At 40.0% G+C, this 18231-nt stretch overlaps 1 protein-coding gene across 5 annotated transcripts in view; it reads right to left on the bottom strand.

Annotated features, from left to right (window-relative positions):
• LOC111951796 (cytoplasmic polyadenylation element-binding protein 3-like) overlaps positions 1-18231 on the bottom strand; it is a 71536-nt gene that overhangs the window by 46379 nt on the left and 6926 nt on the right. For 3 of the 5 annotated variants that reach the window (XM_023970010.3, XM_023970011.3, XM_023970012.3), the window contains exon 3: positions 3796-3949. In XM_023970010.3, the coding sequence (XP_023825778.1) occupies positions 3796-3949 (154 nt within the window). The remainder of the gene's footprint in view (positions 1-3795; positions 3950-18231) is intronic. The other 2 variants (XM_023970013.3, XM_023970014.3) reach the window with 1 other exon arrangement.

The raw sequence follows: 18231 nt of genomic DNA, 5'->3' as shown, positions 1-18231 counted from the left end.
CTCCAGCAGGTATATTTCACTGGTCAACACCTGCTTTGGCCGCCTTTCCTTACAGTTCTCTGCTGCCAATGACTGGAACGAATTGCAAAAATCACTTAAGCTGGAGACTCATATCTCCCTCACTAACTTTAAGCACCAGCTGTCAGAGCAGCTTCCTGATCACTGCACCTGTACACAACCCATTTGTAAATAGCCCACCCCCATAGTTATTTTTTTGCACCCCAGTATCTCTACTTGCACATCATCATCTGCACATCTATCACTCCAGTGTGAAGGCTAAATTGTAATTATTTTGCCACCATGGCCTAGTTATTGCCTTACCTGCCTAATCTTACTACATTTGCACACACTTTGTGTTATTGACTGTACATTTGTTTATCCCATGTGTAACTCTGTTGTTTGTGTCGCACTGCTTTGCTTTATCTTGGCCAGGTCGAGGTTGTAAATGAGAACTTGTTCTCAACTGGCCTACCTGGTTAAATAAAGGTGAAAAAAAAATATATATATTTAGACAATTAAAAAATACATTTCCACATCCAGAAATGATTGCATGGTCCATATTATCAGGTATGCTATTAGCAAGAAGCATTATCATCTGTAGCCCAAATGATGCAGCATAGCGACTATAAATAAATAGGCTGAAGCATGGGGTTGCCTATATGCGTTTACCTCATTGGGATAATCATTAGCTAGATCCCAATTATTATATGTTAACTGGTTAGCATCCTATTGATTCATTTTAGTCCCAAAAAACTTGCATAAACACAGTGAATATAATGTAGGCCTACCTGCTAGGGTAACCTGCCACCCAGAGTAATGAGACCCCTTCCTGTACTTCTCACAGAAACCACTTCATGTCACCCCCAACACTTTTCCTGGTTGCCACTACTCTTGCTCTACAAAAAATGTAATCTGTTTCACAATTTTTAAGTAAAAAGAAAAATGATTGAGGTATGGTGGCGTTTCACCCCCAAGTTACCCTACAATTGACCCTGTTACATTTAGTCCCACTTTCCCCTATGCACTCACAGCTAATTGCTAAGTGTTAACCATGCTGCTGCTAACCATACTGCTGACAGCCTAACATAGCGGGCGTAAAATAAACGCCTGAACTAGATCTCCTACATTCTGGTCTTGACGAGAAGGTTCTCTTCTGCACTGTTCAATCAATCTAGTAAATGTGGAGGAGGAGTGAAGATGGAGTGTCGCCTTGCTAACATCCAAAAGCGGAAGTTGGGTCACAGGCTCTCTTTCCATTTCCCTCGAAAACCAGAACATCCGGTTTTTGGGGACTCTGCAGAGGCTATGTTGCTTCTAAAAAACCTGGGTTTAAAATGGTGTAGTTCGCTAATATTTAGGAGTTGAGAAATAAATAAATAAACTAACAATTAAAACTGCTGTTTTCCCAGCGATTGCAAGAATTGTTGTGCATTGACTGTCTTGCACGTTTCCCTCCCTATCGCTCATAACTTGAACGCGCCTCGAGGAGCATTTTTCTTGCATAGGAAAAAAAACAAGAAGCCGACTACGTAAATAGATAAACTATTCTACTATAGGCTTGCCTTATTTTTCTATTCATTACTCATTTTGTTTGCTGAGGAAAAGTAAATGTGGACTGTTCTAGCATCTTCAAAATGTGCCTGAGGAGATTTTTTTCTTTTCATTCATGTTCCATATTCTTTTGCAATTATTTTTGCCGTGGCGTAGCGCCACAGCTAAATGACTGCAACAGCAACATTGAGTCAGCATCACTTTGAGATAATAACACAGGGAATGGATAAGCAAAGTGCAAGCAGGGGTGAAAATAGTTGTAATTTCTGCCCGGGACAAGAAACCCGTACAATTGTTTTTCATAGCCTAGGTGTAATCATAGAATATAGAATCCCTATTCATTTCATATGATCACTGCGGGCCTAGTAAAGATGTCATACCACTTAACACCTATTACTTTTTAATGTGGCATTGGCATAAACACGAAACAGTCATGAGGCTCTCATCTGATTGTCAATCACTTCCCATGCTACCCATGAACGGTCGTCCACTCACAAAATAATTCCAGCATCCAAACAATGCACTGTGCAGCCGCAATTTGATGAATTAAAAAGACACAGCGGTCATAAAACACCTTCACATGTATTGTAATGAAATTCTGAGACTGTCATTAGGCCTACATTTGAAGCCTGAATAGGTGCGTCCAATGCTGCGCCTCGGTCTCTGCCACTCATCTCCGCCTTGGCAAAAGGTAAGTGTTCTCCTCTAACCATAACACAATTTGGAGCGTATATCACTGGATTTTAAGTCAATTCACACATTTTTCATGCGGTAATGCTAAATAATGGTCTAATAGCCTATAGCTTTCTTGCTATTTTGTGTTAATTATTGTGATAGTCTCAGTTTTAAATGGTATGGGGTACCCCCACTATTTCTTCTGCCAGGACCATATCTTCTGCACTTAATTTTACCCCTGAGTGCAAGTGACTGATCTTGGTAGCTGTCCCTTAGCCTGGTCCCAGATCTGTTTGTGCGGTCTTGCTAACTCCTATGTTCAGAGTCAATGGCCATTGTCAATAACCGTTGGCAAGACAGCACAAATAGACGGCTGTCCTGTGCCTTGCTGTATTAGGTTCCACTGGCAGCCAAAGCCAGTGGAGCCGAGGGAGGGGAGGAGGACACCAACAGGGAAGACCTGCTCTGTGACAGGCCAAGCGGCAGCACGCCTCTCTGAAGGCAGCCACACGCTGATGACATGAGGAAGGGGAGTAAACAGTGCTGGGCCAGGAATGTGGAACCATCCTCCTCTCTCTCCCACAGGGCAACATTTTCAGGAGAAGTCTCCATCTCCTCCCTCTAGTTCCAGTGAAGTCGAGCCTGCCCGGGACGACCTTTGCGGTGATAAAACAATCCTCTCCTGACACAATATTGAAAAACCTAATCTATGCATAAGAAAGCAGCAGGCCGCTACTCATAATACCAGAAATAGGGCATTGGAATAATTGCTTTGATATTTCTTTGTATCAAAGAATCTCTATGCCAGCCTTTAGAGTTGCATTTTACTCGTATGTTCCCAGCAATCCAACAGACACATTTGAACCCATTTCTTTGACCCCAAATGAGTTTGACTCAAATGTTATGGTCATCCGGCAGAGGAGAAGCCTATAAGGGGTAACTTTAGCTCGGGTTCATACCAATTTCACTTTCTCCAACATCCTTCCTCCCAACTTAATAACAGGAACAAATACAATCTGACTAGAACCGTCACTGTGCCATAACGGCACCAAATAAAAGTCTGTCAATGATTCCGGTAGTAATAAATAAATGGTTCACACGCAAACAGACACACCTTCAAAAAGGCACGCAAAGGAGCACACACACACACACACGTGAACAATCAATCACACACGGTCACTCAAAACATCGCAATATACCATGACACAAGTGCCATCAATATAAATATTTTTTTACATCTGACCGACCACAATATAAACCCGGGAAACAGAAGCAAAAATGTAATCATGAATATTTGATTAAAGTCAGAAGAAAATGCAGAAGCAGCTTGTAAGGAATATCAAAAAAAGCATACACCATACACAGAGTGCAAGAAAATTGTGTCAGATTTTGCAGGTTAGGCCAGTGGTTAATTTATCGTATAAAACATACGATCGCAAAAACTAGATTGTATTGGTGATAAAGGCAAATAGTGCAACAACAAAAAATGTCAATAAAGTTCTACCAAAAGATGATTCCCATGAAGCCTAAAATAAAAAACATAGGCATGGATGTATGAATATTCCTAACCTGCAAAATGATTCCTCCATATAATATCAGCGACACTCATTGGTGGGCCACCAGCAAGGTGTGGTTTACCTTTGTCATGATCAGTCCTTATCATATCCATTAAGGAATTCTCCAAAGAGTGCAAGCTAAATGCATCAAAGGGCCGATTCCGGTCCTGCAAGAGAAGAGAGGGGTCAGAGGTTAGACATCTTATCTGTTGGTTATCAAAGTAGAGCATCCCTACTATTGGACACTGTGAAAGTTATTTAAGACGAGCTTGGAGATAAGTGATTTTATGTTGATGACTTGTGAGAGGATAAGGAACACTCATCATACACACAGATGCACAAAAACATACAACCGTATCCATTTGTTGAAAGTTCAGCAGTGACCCTGATAAGGAGAGAGCAGGGTTTCAACTAAATGAGGGCCTCTTACAACTCTCATGCCCAAGTCAAAGAAGACAAATCATAGACCATACTGCCTGATATTACACAGCATGAACCATGGGAAATACGCAGATTTGTGTTGGTCTGATAGGAATGTAAACAGCAGAGGATTTCAAGAGTAGGGACACACCTAGAAAATCAAGAGTAGATGAAACTAGTGCCAAGAATGTCGTGGTTTGAGAGTGTGCTCTATCCTCAAAACACTCAAGATGTTTCATTTCCAGAGTGGGCTATTTTGAAGTTAGGAGTGTGTGTGACGAATCAGTTGATTCAGTTCTCCTGGCTAGCTGACCTGCCATGTGGCCACCCTCTGAACTAGAGTCCTGCATTGGATCAGGTACCCACGGTTCCCTGCGGTTAACCAGCAAAAAAATATACATACAAAATCAGCTGGCGTGTGGAATGAAAACATTCTTTCAACCCGTGGGTCGGCTCACGGTTCAGAACAATTAAGTTGCGGGTCGGAAACGTTTTAAACCATTAGAAAATTGTATTATTTTACAAACTTAAAAAGCTTGTTGTGTTGCCAATTCCATTCTGTGACTGGTGAGGCAGACATCTAGGCTACCAGCCACACATGCAGTGGATCAGGGAACTGTCCTTTATTTGTGTGGTGCTGAAATGTATGTTTCATCCCCCCACGTGATAATTAGTTCCCAAGTGTACTTTCCCTGGCTAGCCTAGCTCACGCGAAAATGGCTCACGTAGGCCTAACCGGAGAAATATGAAAAACACCATTGTGAAATTCCCAATTTTGGTTCAGAAGGATTTTGGAGTCATTGTGAACAAGGACAACAACCCGGTAGATGGATACACAGCCAGCAAAATGGGATGTTTGTTTTTTTTTTTGTTTGTGTTTTATTTTTTATTATTTGTTTTTCCTTTTAGGGGAGGGGGGGGGGGGGGGGGGGGGGTATTCTGAGTGCTTTTGCCAGCCTGTAGCATGTCACAGATGGTTCACAATTGATTTCTTAAAACGGCAGGTTATAGTAATAATAAAAATAATATAATACCCTAAATAGTTAATTTTCATTCCTTCTTTTCAAGTTACATGTTTTCAATGTCACATGCACAAGTACAGTGAAATAAAGTTCTTGCAAACTCAAAACACAACAATAACAATCTATTACTAGAAGAAGAAAAAAACATGACAAATAAGAATAGTACATATGAAATACTTTATTGTGTAAGTAACCATACTATTTACAGGAAATATTTATAAAGTCACTTCCAATACCATATGTACATGTGCAGGGATACTGGAGTGATGGAGGTAGATACAGTTGAAGTCAGAAGTTTACATACACCTTAGCCAAATACATTTAAACTCAGTTTTTCACAATTCCTGACATTTAATCATAGTAAAAATTCCCTGTTTTAGGTCAGTTAGGATCACCACTTTATTTTAAGAATGTGAAATGTCAGAATAATAGTAGAGAGAATGATTTATTTCAGCTTTCATTTCTTTCATCACATTCCCAGTGGGTCAGAAGTTTACAAACACTCAATTAGTATTTGGTAACATTGCGTTTAAATTGTTTAACTTGGGTCAAATGTTTTGGGTAGCCTTCCACAAGCCTCCCACAACAAGTTGGGTGAATTCTGGCCCATTCCTACTGACAGAGCTGGTGTAACCGAGGTTTGTAGGCCTCCTTGCTCACACACACTTTTTCAGTTCTGCCCACAAATTGTCTATAGGATTGAGGTCAGGGCTTTGTGATGGCCACTGCAAAACCTTGACTTTGTTGTATGCTTGGGGTCATTGTCCATTTGGAAGACCCATTTGCGACCAAGTTTTAACTTCCTGACTGATGTATTGAGATGTTGCTTCAATATATCAACATAATTTTCCTTCCACATGATGCTATCTATTTTGTGAAGTGCACCAGTCCCACCTGCAGCAAAGCACCCCGACAACATGATGCTGCCACCCCCGTGCACACGGTTGGGATGGTGTTCCTCAGTTTGCAAGCCTCCCCCTTTTTCCTCAAAACATAACGATGGTCATTATGGCCAAACAGTTCTATTTTTGTTTCATCAGACCAGAGGACATTTCTCCAAAAAGTACGATCTTTGTCCCCATGTGCTGTTGCAAACCATAGTCTGGCTTATTTATGCCGGTTTTACAGCAGTGGCTTCTTCCTTGCTGAGCGGCCTTTCAGGTTATGTCGATATAGGACTCGTTTTACTGTGGATATAGATACTTTTGTACCCGTTTCCTCCAGCATCTTTCCAAGGTCCTTTACTGTTGTTCTGGGATTGATTTGCACTTTTCGCACCAAATTATGTTCATCTCTAGGAGACAGAAGGTGTCTCCTTCCTGAGTGTTATGCCGGCTGCGTGTCCCATGGTGTTTATGCTTGCGTAATATTGTTTGTACAGATGAACGTGGTACCTTCAAGCATTTGGAAATTGCTCCCAAGGATGAACCCCTTGTGGAGGTCCGCAATTTTTTGTGGAGGTCTAGGCTGATTTCTTTTGATTTTCCCATGATGTCAAGCAGAGGCACTGAGTTTGAAGGTAGGCCTTGAAATACATCTACAGGTACACTTCCAATTGACTGAAATTATGTCAATTAGCCTATCAGAAGCTTCTAAAGCCATGACATCATATTCTGGAATTTTCCAAGCTGTTTAAAGGCACAGTCAATTTAGTGTATGTAAACTTCTGACCCACCGGAATTGTGTTACAATGAATTATAAGTTAAATAATCTGTCTGTAAACAATTGTTGGAAAAATGACTTGTCATGCAAAGTATGACTTGCCAAAACTATAGTTAGTTAACAAGAAATGTGTGGAGTGGTTAAAAAACGAGTTTTAATGACTCCAACCTAAGTGAATGTAAACTTCCGACTTCAACTGTATGCAGTGCCTTAGACCACTGTGCCACTCGGGTGCCCCAGTAGAATTAGTCCATCATATTCTACTCAATAGGTGCTATAAAGCCTACATTCATCTGATCTGAATCAAAGTTCCTAGTGAGTTGGAGGAGGGAAGGGGCATTGAGGAGTTCGCTCCGTATGGATTTCAGCCGATAAAGTTTAGGGCCATTTGGTATATATTTTGGCCCAGACTACAGAGATGATTTAGTGAGCTTATTCTGGCCCACTTCCTGGTTCATTGATGGAGAGACTGTTCCAATACGGAGCCTGTGTCGATACTAGTGACCTTAGAATCAGAGACATTCTAGCAGATCATTTTTATCATAAAAGATTTTTGTCGTAGGCGAGTGAGTAAATCAGCAAGTGAGGGAATGACAGGGTGTAGGCAAGTAACGGAGTGACATACAGTGTGCGAGCAACACAGGAGTTCAGGTTAGACCTAGCCCTTGGCAGCTGTGTCCTGTGAGTCCACTGCCCTAGCCGTGGGGCCACATTGTTTGCACAGCAGTGCTATTGTCGTGCATTCGGCTGAGCATTCAATAGCGTTATTCCCCCCTCTCTGGATCCGGCACTGCCGTAGCAGATAAAAATCTGCCCACTTGGTACAAACGGTAAACACTTAAAATGCTGAGCTTTTCATTCCGCTCCCCTCTTTTTCCACCACCATGCACTCTTCTGATCCTAAACACAGAGAGCGAGGGGCATCATTCACAGTCAGGGGGCGGTTCATTAGGCCGATAAGAAACGCTAATTTTACTTTTCCATGGCAAAACGTTTTGCTACGTTCTGCCTTAATGAGTACAAACCTGAGGAGATTACCCCCCCCACACACAGCATCTCCTCTATCAGACCACTCCACTACTGTTTTTAGTGTTGTGTTAATACACCACATAGGATATCCAGCATGTGGGATACAGACTACCTGCCATTGTACCTGCTCCCCATTCTCAAAATTGTCTCTATACATCTGACCCATAAACAGGATATCACTCCCGAGTGGCAGAGCGGTATAAGGCACTGCATCTCAGTGCAAGAAGCATCACTGCAGTCCCTAGTTCGAATCCAGGCTGCATCACATCCGGCCGTGACTGGGAGTCCCATAGGGCAGCGCACAATTGCCCCAGTGTCGTCCGGGTTTGGCTGGGGAAGGCCGTTAGAAGGGCCATTTGACCAAGAAGGAGAGTGATGGAGTGCTGCATCAGATGACCTGGCCTCCACAACCACCCGACCTCAACCCAATTGAGAAGGTTTGGGATGAGTTAGACCGCAGAGTGAATGAAAATCAGGAAACAAGTGCTCAGCATGTGTGGGAACTAGTTCAAGACGGTTGGAAAAGCATTCCAGGTGAAGCTGGTTGAGAGAATGCCAAGAATGTGCAAAACTGGCATCAAAGCAAAGGGTAGCTACTTTGAGGAATCTCAAATATATTTAGATTTGTTAAACAATTTTGTCTCTCCATACGTGTTATTTCATAGTGTTGATGTCTTCACTATTATTCTACAACGTAGAAAATAGTAAAAATAAAGAAAAACCCTTGAATGAGTAGGTGTGTCCAAACTTTTGACTGGTACTGTGTATATAAGAGATTTATTTTCATACAGATCTACAATCTACTACACATTTTCAAAGTGAAAGAAAATTATTTAAAAAATAACATTTTCCAAATAACAAAATAAGTGCAGGGCGCAGCCTACGAGCCAGGAAGCAGCCTGAGATCCTCTGGCACTGTTGACCATGCCAAAGTCTAGGTTGAAAATGAAAGGAGACATGGCAAATGCCCTTAGGGCCCCTAGAATCAGGCTTGCAGATTCAGTACCTAGTTTTAAAACCCTACTGAATACATTTATAAAGATGCTTTTAATGTATGATTTCAATTATCTTTTTTCATTCTCCTCCCTCCGGTCTTTGTTTCTTCATTAGTACTTTTATTTTATGATGTGAAGCACATAGTTACTTGTAATGAAAAAGCAATACAAAGAAAGTTATTCTTATTGATTGCGTATGTCTTCACACCCCGTAGTTAATACTTGGTAGGAGCACCTTTGACAGCCATCACAGCTGTGAATCATTGTGGTGGCAGCACCATGTTATGGGTATACTTGTCACTGGCAGGGACTCAGGAGTTTGTTGGGATCGAAATAATTATGAAGGGAGCAACGCCCAGTTAAAAATTTTGAGGAAAACCCACCTCTATTCCAGGGTTTTCAGAAAACAGAGTATTATTTTTCAGCGGGACAATTACACAAATCTTAATTCCAAAGACACACCAGAATGGCTTCCCAAGAAGTGTTGAGTGTTCCTGAGTGGTCCAGCCTCAGACCTGACTTAAATTTGCTTGAAAATCATAGACAAGGCTTAAATATTGCTGTCCAACAATGATTCCCACCAAATTTACTAAGCTTAAGCAATGTTAACAAAAACAATGGATAAACGTTGCCCTAAGAGTCACACAAAGTTGGTAGAAAATTGTTCAAAACAGTGGAGGATGCTGAGCGGAGGACAGCTCCTAATAATGGCTGAAACGGAGCAAATGGCATCAAACCATGTGTTTGATACCATTCCACTCATTACCACAAGCCCATCCTCCCCAATTAAGTTACCACCAACCTCCTGTGGTTCAAAATGATTCATCACTGTAATGGCTGCCAAATGTGCTTCCACCAACTACTAACTCTGGGGTGTGCAGACATACACAAAATGTTGTATTTATTTGGAAAATGTTCTAGAATTTTTCTTTCACTTTGAAAAAATTCTCAATGTATTCCTTTTTAGCAAAATGTGAATACTGTGCAAGGTGTGTGTAGACTTTCACTAGCGACTGTACTGCATGCGTTGCCAGGCGAAGCTTCAGTGTGTTAATCAAACCTCATGCATAACTAAAGTTTAATACAGAGCAACTTCATCATGGAGGAAAACTGAACTTAGGCTAATAAAAGAACAGGCAAAGTAGCACGCACCTACACGACGCACAACCTTTCTTAACACAGGAAAATAATGCAAAATATAGCTATGAGCAGCAATGAACAGGCTTCACGGGATGAAAGAAAGGACACAGTTGGATAGCAAAACAAGCACTCTCATGTTGGAGCTATTTTACATTGGTAATCTGCATAATATAAACCTAACATTCATTTGCATGAGACAAAGTCCACTTGATCAATTGCTTTCGCACTAGTATCCTATAGTACCACCGACATCTATAGTGATTTCTAGCATCTATTGGTATAAAGCGGCCACAATATTTTTTTAAGCAACAATTTCTCTCAAAACCATTAAAGACTAACACGTTTAAAAAAAAATCTGGAGTGAATCTGATTTATGGTTCATGAGAAGATGATCGCAGATTTTGAGCATTAGCGTTACATATGCAAAGAATGAGTTAATAGTTGTCTTGTTTTTGGTTTGTTTTAGGGACATCCATGATCGCGATGACAAGTTAAGTTGATAGGCCACTGTGTAGTAGATTTACAGTGGTTTAGATTGACACGTAAAAAAAAGAAATTGTGTGTCAATAACTCAGCCATCTTTTGACCAATCCCTTAGCTTTTCAAACTACATTAAGACATGTACCATGGGCCTACATTCCAAATTTGGTGTCATTTGTCATATGGTTCATGAATAGTATTTTTAGCATATTCTACTGCATGGGGTCTCCAACAGGTCAATCATGAGCTACCAGTACCTAGCAGCCCACCTATGCGTAGCTCGCCAAACAACTCTGAAAGTACATGAAATTTTAACGTGTCATAAACAAATCTCAAAAAGTATCAGACACTGCAATTTCCCAGCTACTATCAACGCAACATTATCCCACCCCTGGTTAGCCACTATTGGCTAAAAAAGCCAAATTAAACAATATCTGACAATTAGTTTCCAGCAATATTGCCCATCGGTCTGTGTGGTGCGCACATTTGTCTATCACTTCGTGTGTAGCCAGTTGATGTGATAACCATCTTGTGGGTTGACAGAAATACTTGCCCCAAAACCTTCTCAATTAAAATGTTAACTACAAAGTAGGTTTACCTGGTAGAAGTACAGTTGAAGTCGGAAGTTTACATAAACCTTAGCCAAATACATTTAAACCTTTTTCACAATTCCTGACATTTAATCCTAGTAACAATTCCCTGTCTTAGGTCAGTTAGGATCACTACTTTATTTTAAGAATGTGAAATGTCAGAATAATAGTAGAGAATGATTTATTTCAGCTTTTATTTCTTACATCACATTCCTAGTGGGTCAGAAGTTTACAWACACTSAATTAGTATTTGGTAGCATTGCCTTTAAATTGTTTAACTTGGGTGTAACGTTACAGGTAGCCTTCCACAAGCTTCCCACAATAAGTTGGGTGAATTCTGGCCCATTCCTCCTGACAGAGCAGGAGTAACTGAGTCAGGTTTGTAGGCCTCCTTGCTCACACACACACTTTTTCAGTTGTGCCCACACATTTTCTATAGGATTGAGGTCAGGACTTTGTGATGGCCACTCCAATACCTTGACTTTGTTGTCCTTAAGCCATTTTGCCACAACTTTGTTGTATGCTTGGGGACATTGTCCATTTTGAAGACCCATTTGCAACCAAGAGCTTCCTGACTGATGTCTTGAGATGTTGCTCCAATATATCCACATAATTTTCCTTCTCATGATGCCATCTATTTTATGAAGTGCACCAGTCCCTCCGGCAGCAAAGCACCCCCACAACTTGATGCTGCCACCCCCGTGCTTCAGTTGGGATGGTGTTCTTCGGCTTTCAAGCCTCCCCCTTTTTCCTCAAAGCAAAACGATGGTCATTATGGCCAAACAGTTCTATTTTTGTTTCATCAGACCAGAGGACATTTCTCCAGAAAGTACAATCTTTGTCCCCATGTGCATTTGCAAACCATAGTCTGGCTTTTTTTAATGGCGGTTTTGGAGCAGTGGCTTCTTCCTTCTTCAGGTTATGTCGATATAGGACTCGTTTTACTGTGTATATAGATACTTGTGTACCTGTTTCCTCCAGCATCTTCACAAGGTCCTTTGCTGTTGTTCTGGGATTGATTTGCACTTTTCGCACCAAAGTACGTTCATCTCTAGGAGACAGAAGGCATCTCCTTCCTGAGCGGTATGCCGGCTGCATGGTCCCATGGTGTTTATACTTGCGTACTATTGTTTGTACAGATGAACGTGGTACCTTCAGGCGTTTGGAAATTGCTCCCAAAAATGAACCAGACTAGGGGAGGTGTACAATTTTTTTTCTGAGGTCTTGGCTGATTTCTTTTGATTTTCCCATAATGTCAAGCAAAGAGCCACTGAGTCTGAAGGTAGGCCTTGAAATARATCCACAGGTATACCTCCAATTGACTCAAATTATGTAAATTAGCCTATCAGAAGCTTCTAAAGCCATGACATCATTTTCTGGAATTTTTAAAGCTGTTCAAAGGCACAGTCAGCTTAGTGTATGTAAACTTCTGACCCACTGGAATTGTGATACATTGAATTATAAGTGAAATAATCTGTCTGTAAACAATTGTTGGAAAAATTACATGTCATGCACAAAGTAGATAATTGACTTGCCAAAACTATAGTCAACAAGAAATTTGTGGAGTGGTTGAAAAACGAGTTAATGACACCAACCTAAGTGTACGTAAACTTCCGACTTCAACACTATATCATGAGTAAGTATATCATTTGTATCTATTATTTGTTATTTGCAAACTTTGCCATGAAATGAGCAGCAGCAGTACAGAACCATCGCTAGACTGGCACATTAGACAACACATTTCTCACTCGCTACTAGGCTTGGGTAGTATACCGGGGTATTTCAAAATTGCCACGGGATGGTTTTTAAATACCCTCAAAAACAAAAACAAACTTTTTAAAGTTTTTATGAATGTGAATATTTGTAGCTCCATTTAAGTAAATATCTAGTCAACTTGTGCAATAAGTTGGGAGATAAAGAGTGCATACTTAATTTCACCTGTCACAATTTTTCATTATGAACCTGACTGGTAGTCTCCAGTCACGTGATCCTTGTTTACAAGCACACAAAAACGAGAGACTGGAGCCTTAAGTCACTCACTGTTGTGCAGCCAGGTGATCTATCAAGAGTGTGGAATTCACAACTAAATGTTTATCAGCTAGATATCTTACAACTATTAAGTTAACTGTCCAAAACAATGCTAAAAGTTGTGCCTTTTGTTTGCTAATTTAGCTAAAGTGGTTAGCTTCTTCCAAAATCAAGTTTCACTTGGTAACAGCAGAGAATGCAGTCTAATATGCATTTTGTGTGTGCAGCAAACTGTAAAAAATAATTTTTGAGTTACTTGTATACCTTTGAGCTGGCACGTCTGTACTGCAAATATATTAGGTCAGAGACAGTATAAAATGTTTGCAATGCACTCATTAGCATTTAGTTAGCATTCTCTATGGGATATGACATGAACTTGTTAGCATTGCTAATCTTCTAAATACAATATGCACCCCTTCTGCTCAGTGCCGGTATTACCAAATATCCCGGCATGGCACAAGGTTGGTATGAAAACTGGATACCGCCCAAGCCTACTCGTAGATGCAGAAATAAAACGGTCCAGTTGCGCAATTCAAGGGGAATTAATACACAACAAAAATCAAAATGTGTTATTTATCTTCAAGACCTAAAAATGTTTGTATTCTGATGTGATTTAAGCATCAACATGGACTCAGAACAGCCAATTCCGTTGTTTCTCTATGAACAATTGTAAATTTGAGTGCGAAACATTTTTTGGGCTCAGAAAAATAAAAACAGAATTTGGGAGAAAACAAAATCAGAGATTTTATAGGGTCCCCCTAAGAGTTGTTAATTAACCATTATTTTACATAGCATGAAGGAGAAAGTAGTGCACTAAGGACCCAGGGAAGTGTTGCAGAGGAGAGGAGAAGAATGTGCTTATTTGAAAGCTAGAAGAAAAAAAAGAGATTCAAAAAATGTAAGTAGCTCGCATGCTAGAAAAGGTTGGAGACCCCTGATCTACTGGTATAGTGTGGCCATCTTTGACTGCAATAACGTTATATTATCAAACTCTTGAGGGATTATTGTGATGAGTTCAAAGATTACATTTTGGGTGAATCTGACTAAGTCCACTGGAAGACGATTTTTTATGATTATTTTAAGAATTAGCGTTACAGAGTCAAAAAAGTGAATTGTTAATAGTTTCCTTATTTTTAAGATATCAATACCAAACTTAACATTGTAATGGTAATGTATTTGATGACCGGAAAATGTTTGAGTTAATATCCCATTGTGAAGTGGATTTACAAAGGATTTAAATAGACATGTAAAATCTGATTATGATTTATCAATACCTCAGCCATCTCAGGCCATTTTGAGCCTGTAATCAAACCCACAAATGCTGATACTCCAGATACTCAACTAGTCTAAAGAAGGCCAGTTTTATTGCTTCTTTAAAACCAGCACAACAGTTTTCAGCTGTGCTAACATAATTGCAAAGGGGTTTTCTAATGATCAATTAGCCTTTCAAAATGATAAACTTGGATTAGCTAATGCAATGTGCCATTGGAACACAGGAGTGATGGTTGCTGATAATGTGCCTCTGTACGCCTATACAGATATTCCATAAAATATATATATATATTTTAAAGCAGTTTCAAGTTACAATAGTCATTTACAACATTAAACAATGTCCACACTGTATTTCTGATCAATTTTATATTATTTTTATGGGAAAAAAAGGTGTTTCTTTAAAAAAAAAACAGGCACGTTTCTAAGGGACCCCAATCTTTTGAACGGTTAGTATATAAGCACAAGTCAAAAGTTTGGACACACCTCATTCAAGGGTTTTTCTTTATTTTGACTATTTTATACATTGTATAATAATAGTGAAGACATCAAAACTATAAAATAACACATGGAATCATGAAGGTTAGGCAACCCAGAAAAGGTCAAGAACTTTGAAAGTTGCTTCAAGTGCAGTCGCAAAAACCAAGCGGTATGATGAACCTGACTCTGAGGACCGCCACAGGAAAGGAAGACCCAGAGTTACCTCTACCACAGAGGARTTCATTAGAGTTAACTGCACCTCAGACTGAAGCCCAAATAAATGAGTCACAGAATTCAGAGTAACAGACACATCTCAACATCAACTGTTCAGAGGGGACTGTGTGAAATCAGGCCTTCATGGTCGAATTGCTGCTAAGAAACCACAACTAAAAAGGACACCAATAATAAGAAGAGACGTGCTTGGGGCAAGACACATGAGCATTTGACTAGAGGAAATTTGTCCGGTCTGATGAGTCCAAATTTGAGATTTTTGGTTCCAACCTCCGTGTCTTTGAGAGACGCAGAGTAGGTGAACGGATGATTTCCGCATGTGTGGTTCCCACCGTGTAGCTTGGAGTCGGTGTGATGGTGTGGGGGTGCTTTGCCAGAAACACTGTCAGTGATTTATTTAGAATTCAATGGCATACTTAACCAGCATGGATACCACAGCATTCTGCAGTGATACACCATGCCACACCATCCCATCTGGTTTGCGCTTAGTGTATCATTTGTTTTCAACAGGACAAGGACCCAAAACATACCTCCAGACTGTGTAAGGGCTATTTGACCAAGATGGAGAGTGGCATCAGATAACCTGGCCTCCACAATCACAATCAACCCAATTGAGATGGTTTGGGATGAGTTGGACTGCATAGTGAAGGAAAATCAGCCAACAAGTGCTCAGCATATGTGGGAACTCCTTCAAGACTGTTGGAAAAGCACTCCTCATGAGAGCTGGTTGAGAGAATGCCAAGAGTGTGCAAAGCTGTCATCAAGGCAAAGGGTGACTACTTTGAAGAATCTCAAATATATTCTAATTTGTTAAACTTTTTTTTTGTTGCTTACTACATGATTCCATATGTGTTATTTCATAGTTTTGATGTCTTCACTATTATTCTACAATGTAGAAAATAGTAAAAAATAAAGAAAAGCCCTTGAATGAGTAGGTGTGTTCAAACTTTTGACTGGTACTAATATAGAAATATCTATCTATCTATTTATGACAATATTTGAGAACACAGAATGTGAACATTCTTCTGACACTGAATCTGTAAATGAGAGACACGGGGATCAGTAATTAGCAATCCCTAAGGTACGTCACAAATTCATATGTTTTCAGTGAAAAATACTCTCCAATAGCTGTCTGTGAGTCCTATTTTGGACATTGTAGTTGCAATGATTTAGTAACTAGCTGTTCAGGATTTGGGAGACAAAAGTTATTCACAGAACAACAAGTACCATCAGGGAAAACTGTGCTGCAATGAGTTTAAAAGAAATGACAGAAATGAAGTGAGCATTGTCAGCAGTGACAGCAATGCTGCGTTGCTTGTAACTCGTGATAACGTCAACCCCCTCTCAGAAACCATCAGTCACAACACGCAGGAAAAAACAATGGTATAGGCCTAGGGGAACAATAACGGCCTAGAGAAATGTAGCCGTAGTTGCAACGACAGTACTACACAACTAACCTAATCTATGTTATCACATTTTAATAACATAGGACTATGTGCTATATGTTAACTAACTCTTAAGGCCACAATGATTAGCTAAAATTCATAATGGGATTTCAGAAAAAGTCAAATTGCTCATTCCTATTCGGTTTTTCAACACACAAGAATGTAGTGCAGTGGTTGACCCTAAAGTTCCTATTCGCCAATCCTGACAATTGCTCTACACTATTTTTGTAGCAGCGTACTACCATGTAATTTTAATTGTCCTCTCCTTGAGGACTGTGTGTCAACATTTTTTTCTCGTCACTCAAGGGCATTCACAGATTTGAAATGACACAACTGCCTCCGATGATAATAGAGCAGAATATCAAAGGATCTCTGCATTGATTATCTGTAAATGGCTCTGGCATATTGGAATGAGAAAAGTCCAACTCCTATAGACCGGTGAGAAAAGTAGCCAGTCGCACAATTTATTTATATTCTCTCCATGGTCCCATCAATGAAAGCTTCAGAAAGTATTCACACCCCTTGACTTTTTCCATATTTTGTTGTGTTACAGCCCGAATTWAAATTTACTTAAATTTAGATTTTGTGTCACTGGCCTACACACAACACCACAATGTTAAAAGTGGAATGATGTTTTCAGAAAATGTTTACTAATTAATTAAATGTCAACCCCTTTGTTATGGCAAGCCTAAATAAGTTCAGGAGTAGAAATGTGCTTAACAAGTCACATAATAAGTTGCATGGACTCACTCTGTGTGCAATAATAGTGTTTAACGTYATTTTGAATGACCACCTAATCTCTGTACCCCACACATTCAATTATCTGTAAGGTCCCTCAGTCGAGCAGTGAATTTCAAACACAGATTCAACCACAAAGACCAGGGAGGTGTTCCAATGCCTCACAAAGAAGGGCACCTATTGGTAGATGGGTAAAAGTAAAAACAAAATCAGACACTGAATATCCCTTTGAGCATGGTAAAGTTATTAATTACACTTTGGATGGTATATCAATATACCGCGTCACTAGAAAATATACAGGCGTACTTCCTAACTTAGTTGCTGGAGAGGAAGGAAACCGATCAGGGATTTCACCACGAGGCCAATGGTGACTTAAAACAGTTACAGAGTTTAATGGCTGTGATAGGAGAAAAGTGAGGATGGATCAACAACATTGTACAGTCGTGGCCAAAAGTTGAGAATGACACAAATATTAATTTCAAAAAAAGTTTGCTGCTTCAGTGTCTTTAGATATTTTAGTCAGATGTTACTATGGAATACTGAAGTATAATTACAAGCATTTCACAAGTGTCAAAGGCTTTTATTGACAATTACATGAAGTTGCTGCAAAGAGTCAATATTTGCAGTGTTGACCCTTCTTTTTCAAGACCTCTGCAATCCACACTGGCATGCTGCCAATTAACTTCTGGGCCACATCCTGACTGATGGCAGACCATTCTTGCATAATCAATGCTTGGAGTTTGTCAGAATTTGTGGGTTTTTGTTTTGCAGCTGAATCAACTTTAGGAGACGMTCCTGTCGCTTGCTGGACTTTCTTGGGCGCCCTGAAGCCTTCTTCACAACAATTGAACCGCTCTCCTTGAAGTTCTTGATGACTGGCAGCAATATCCTTGCCTGTGAAGCCCTTTTTGTGGAAAGCA

Source organism: Salvelinus sp. IW2-2015, linkage group LG25 (genome assembly GCF_002910315.2).
Source record: "Salvelinus sp. IW2-2015 linkage group LG25, ASM291031v2, whole genome shotgun sequence".
Classification (NCBI taxonomy): Eukaryota; Metazoa; Chordata; class Actinopteri; order Salmoniformes; family Salmonidae; genus Salvelinus; species Salvelinus sp. IW2-2015.
This window is presented reverse-complemented; position numbering and strand designations above follow the sequence as displayed.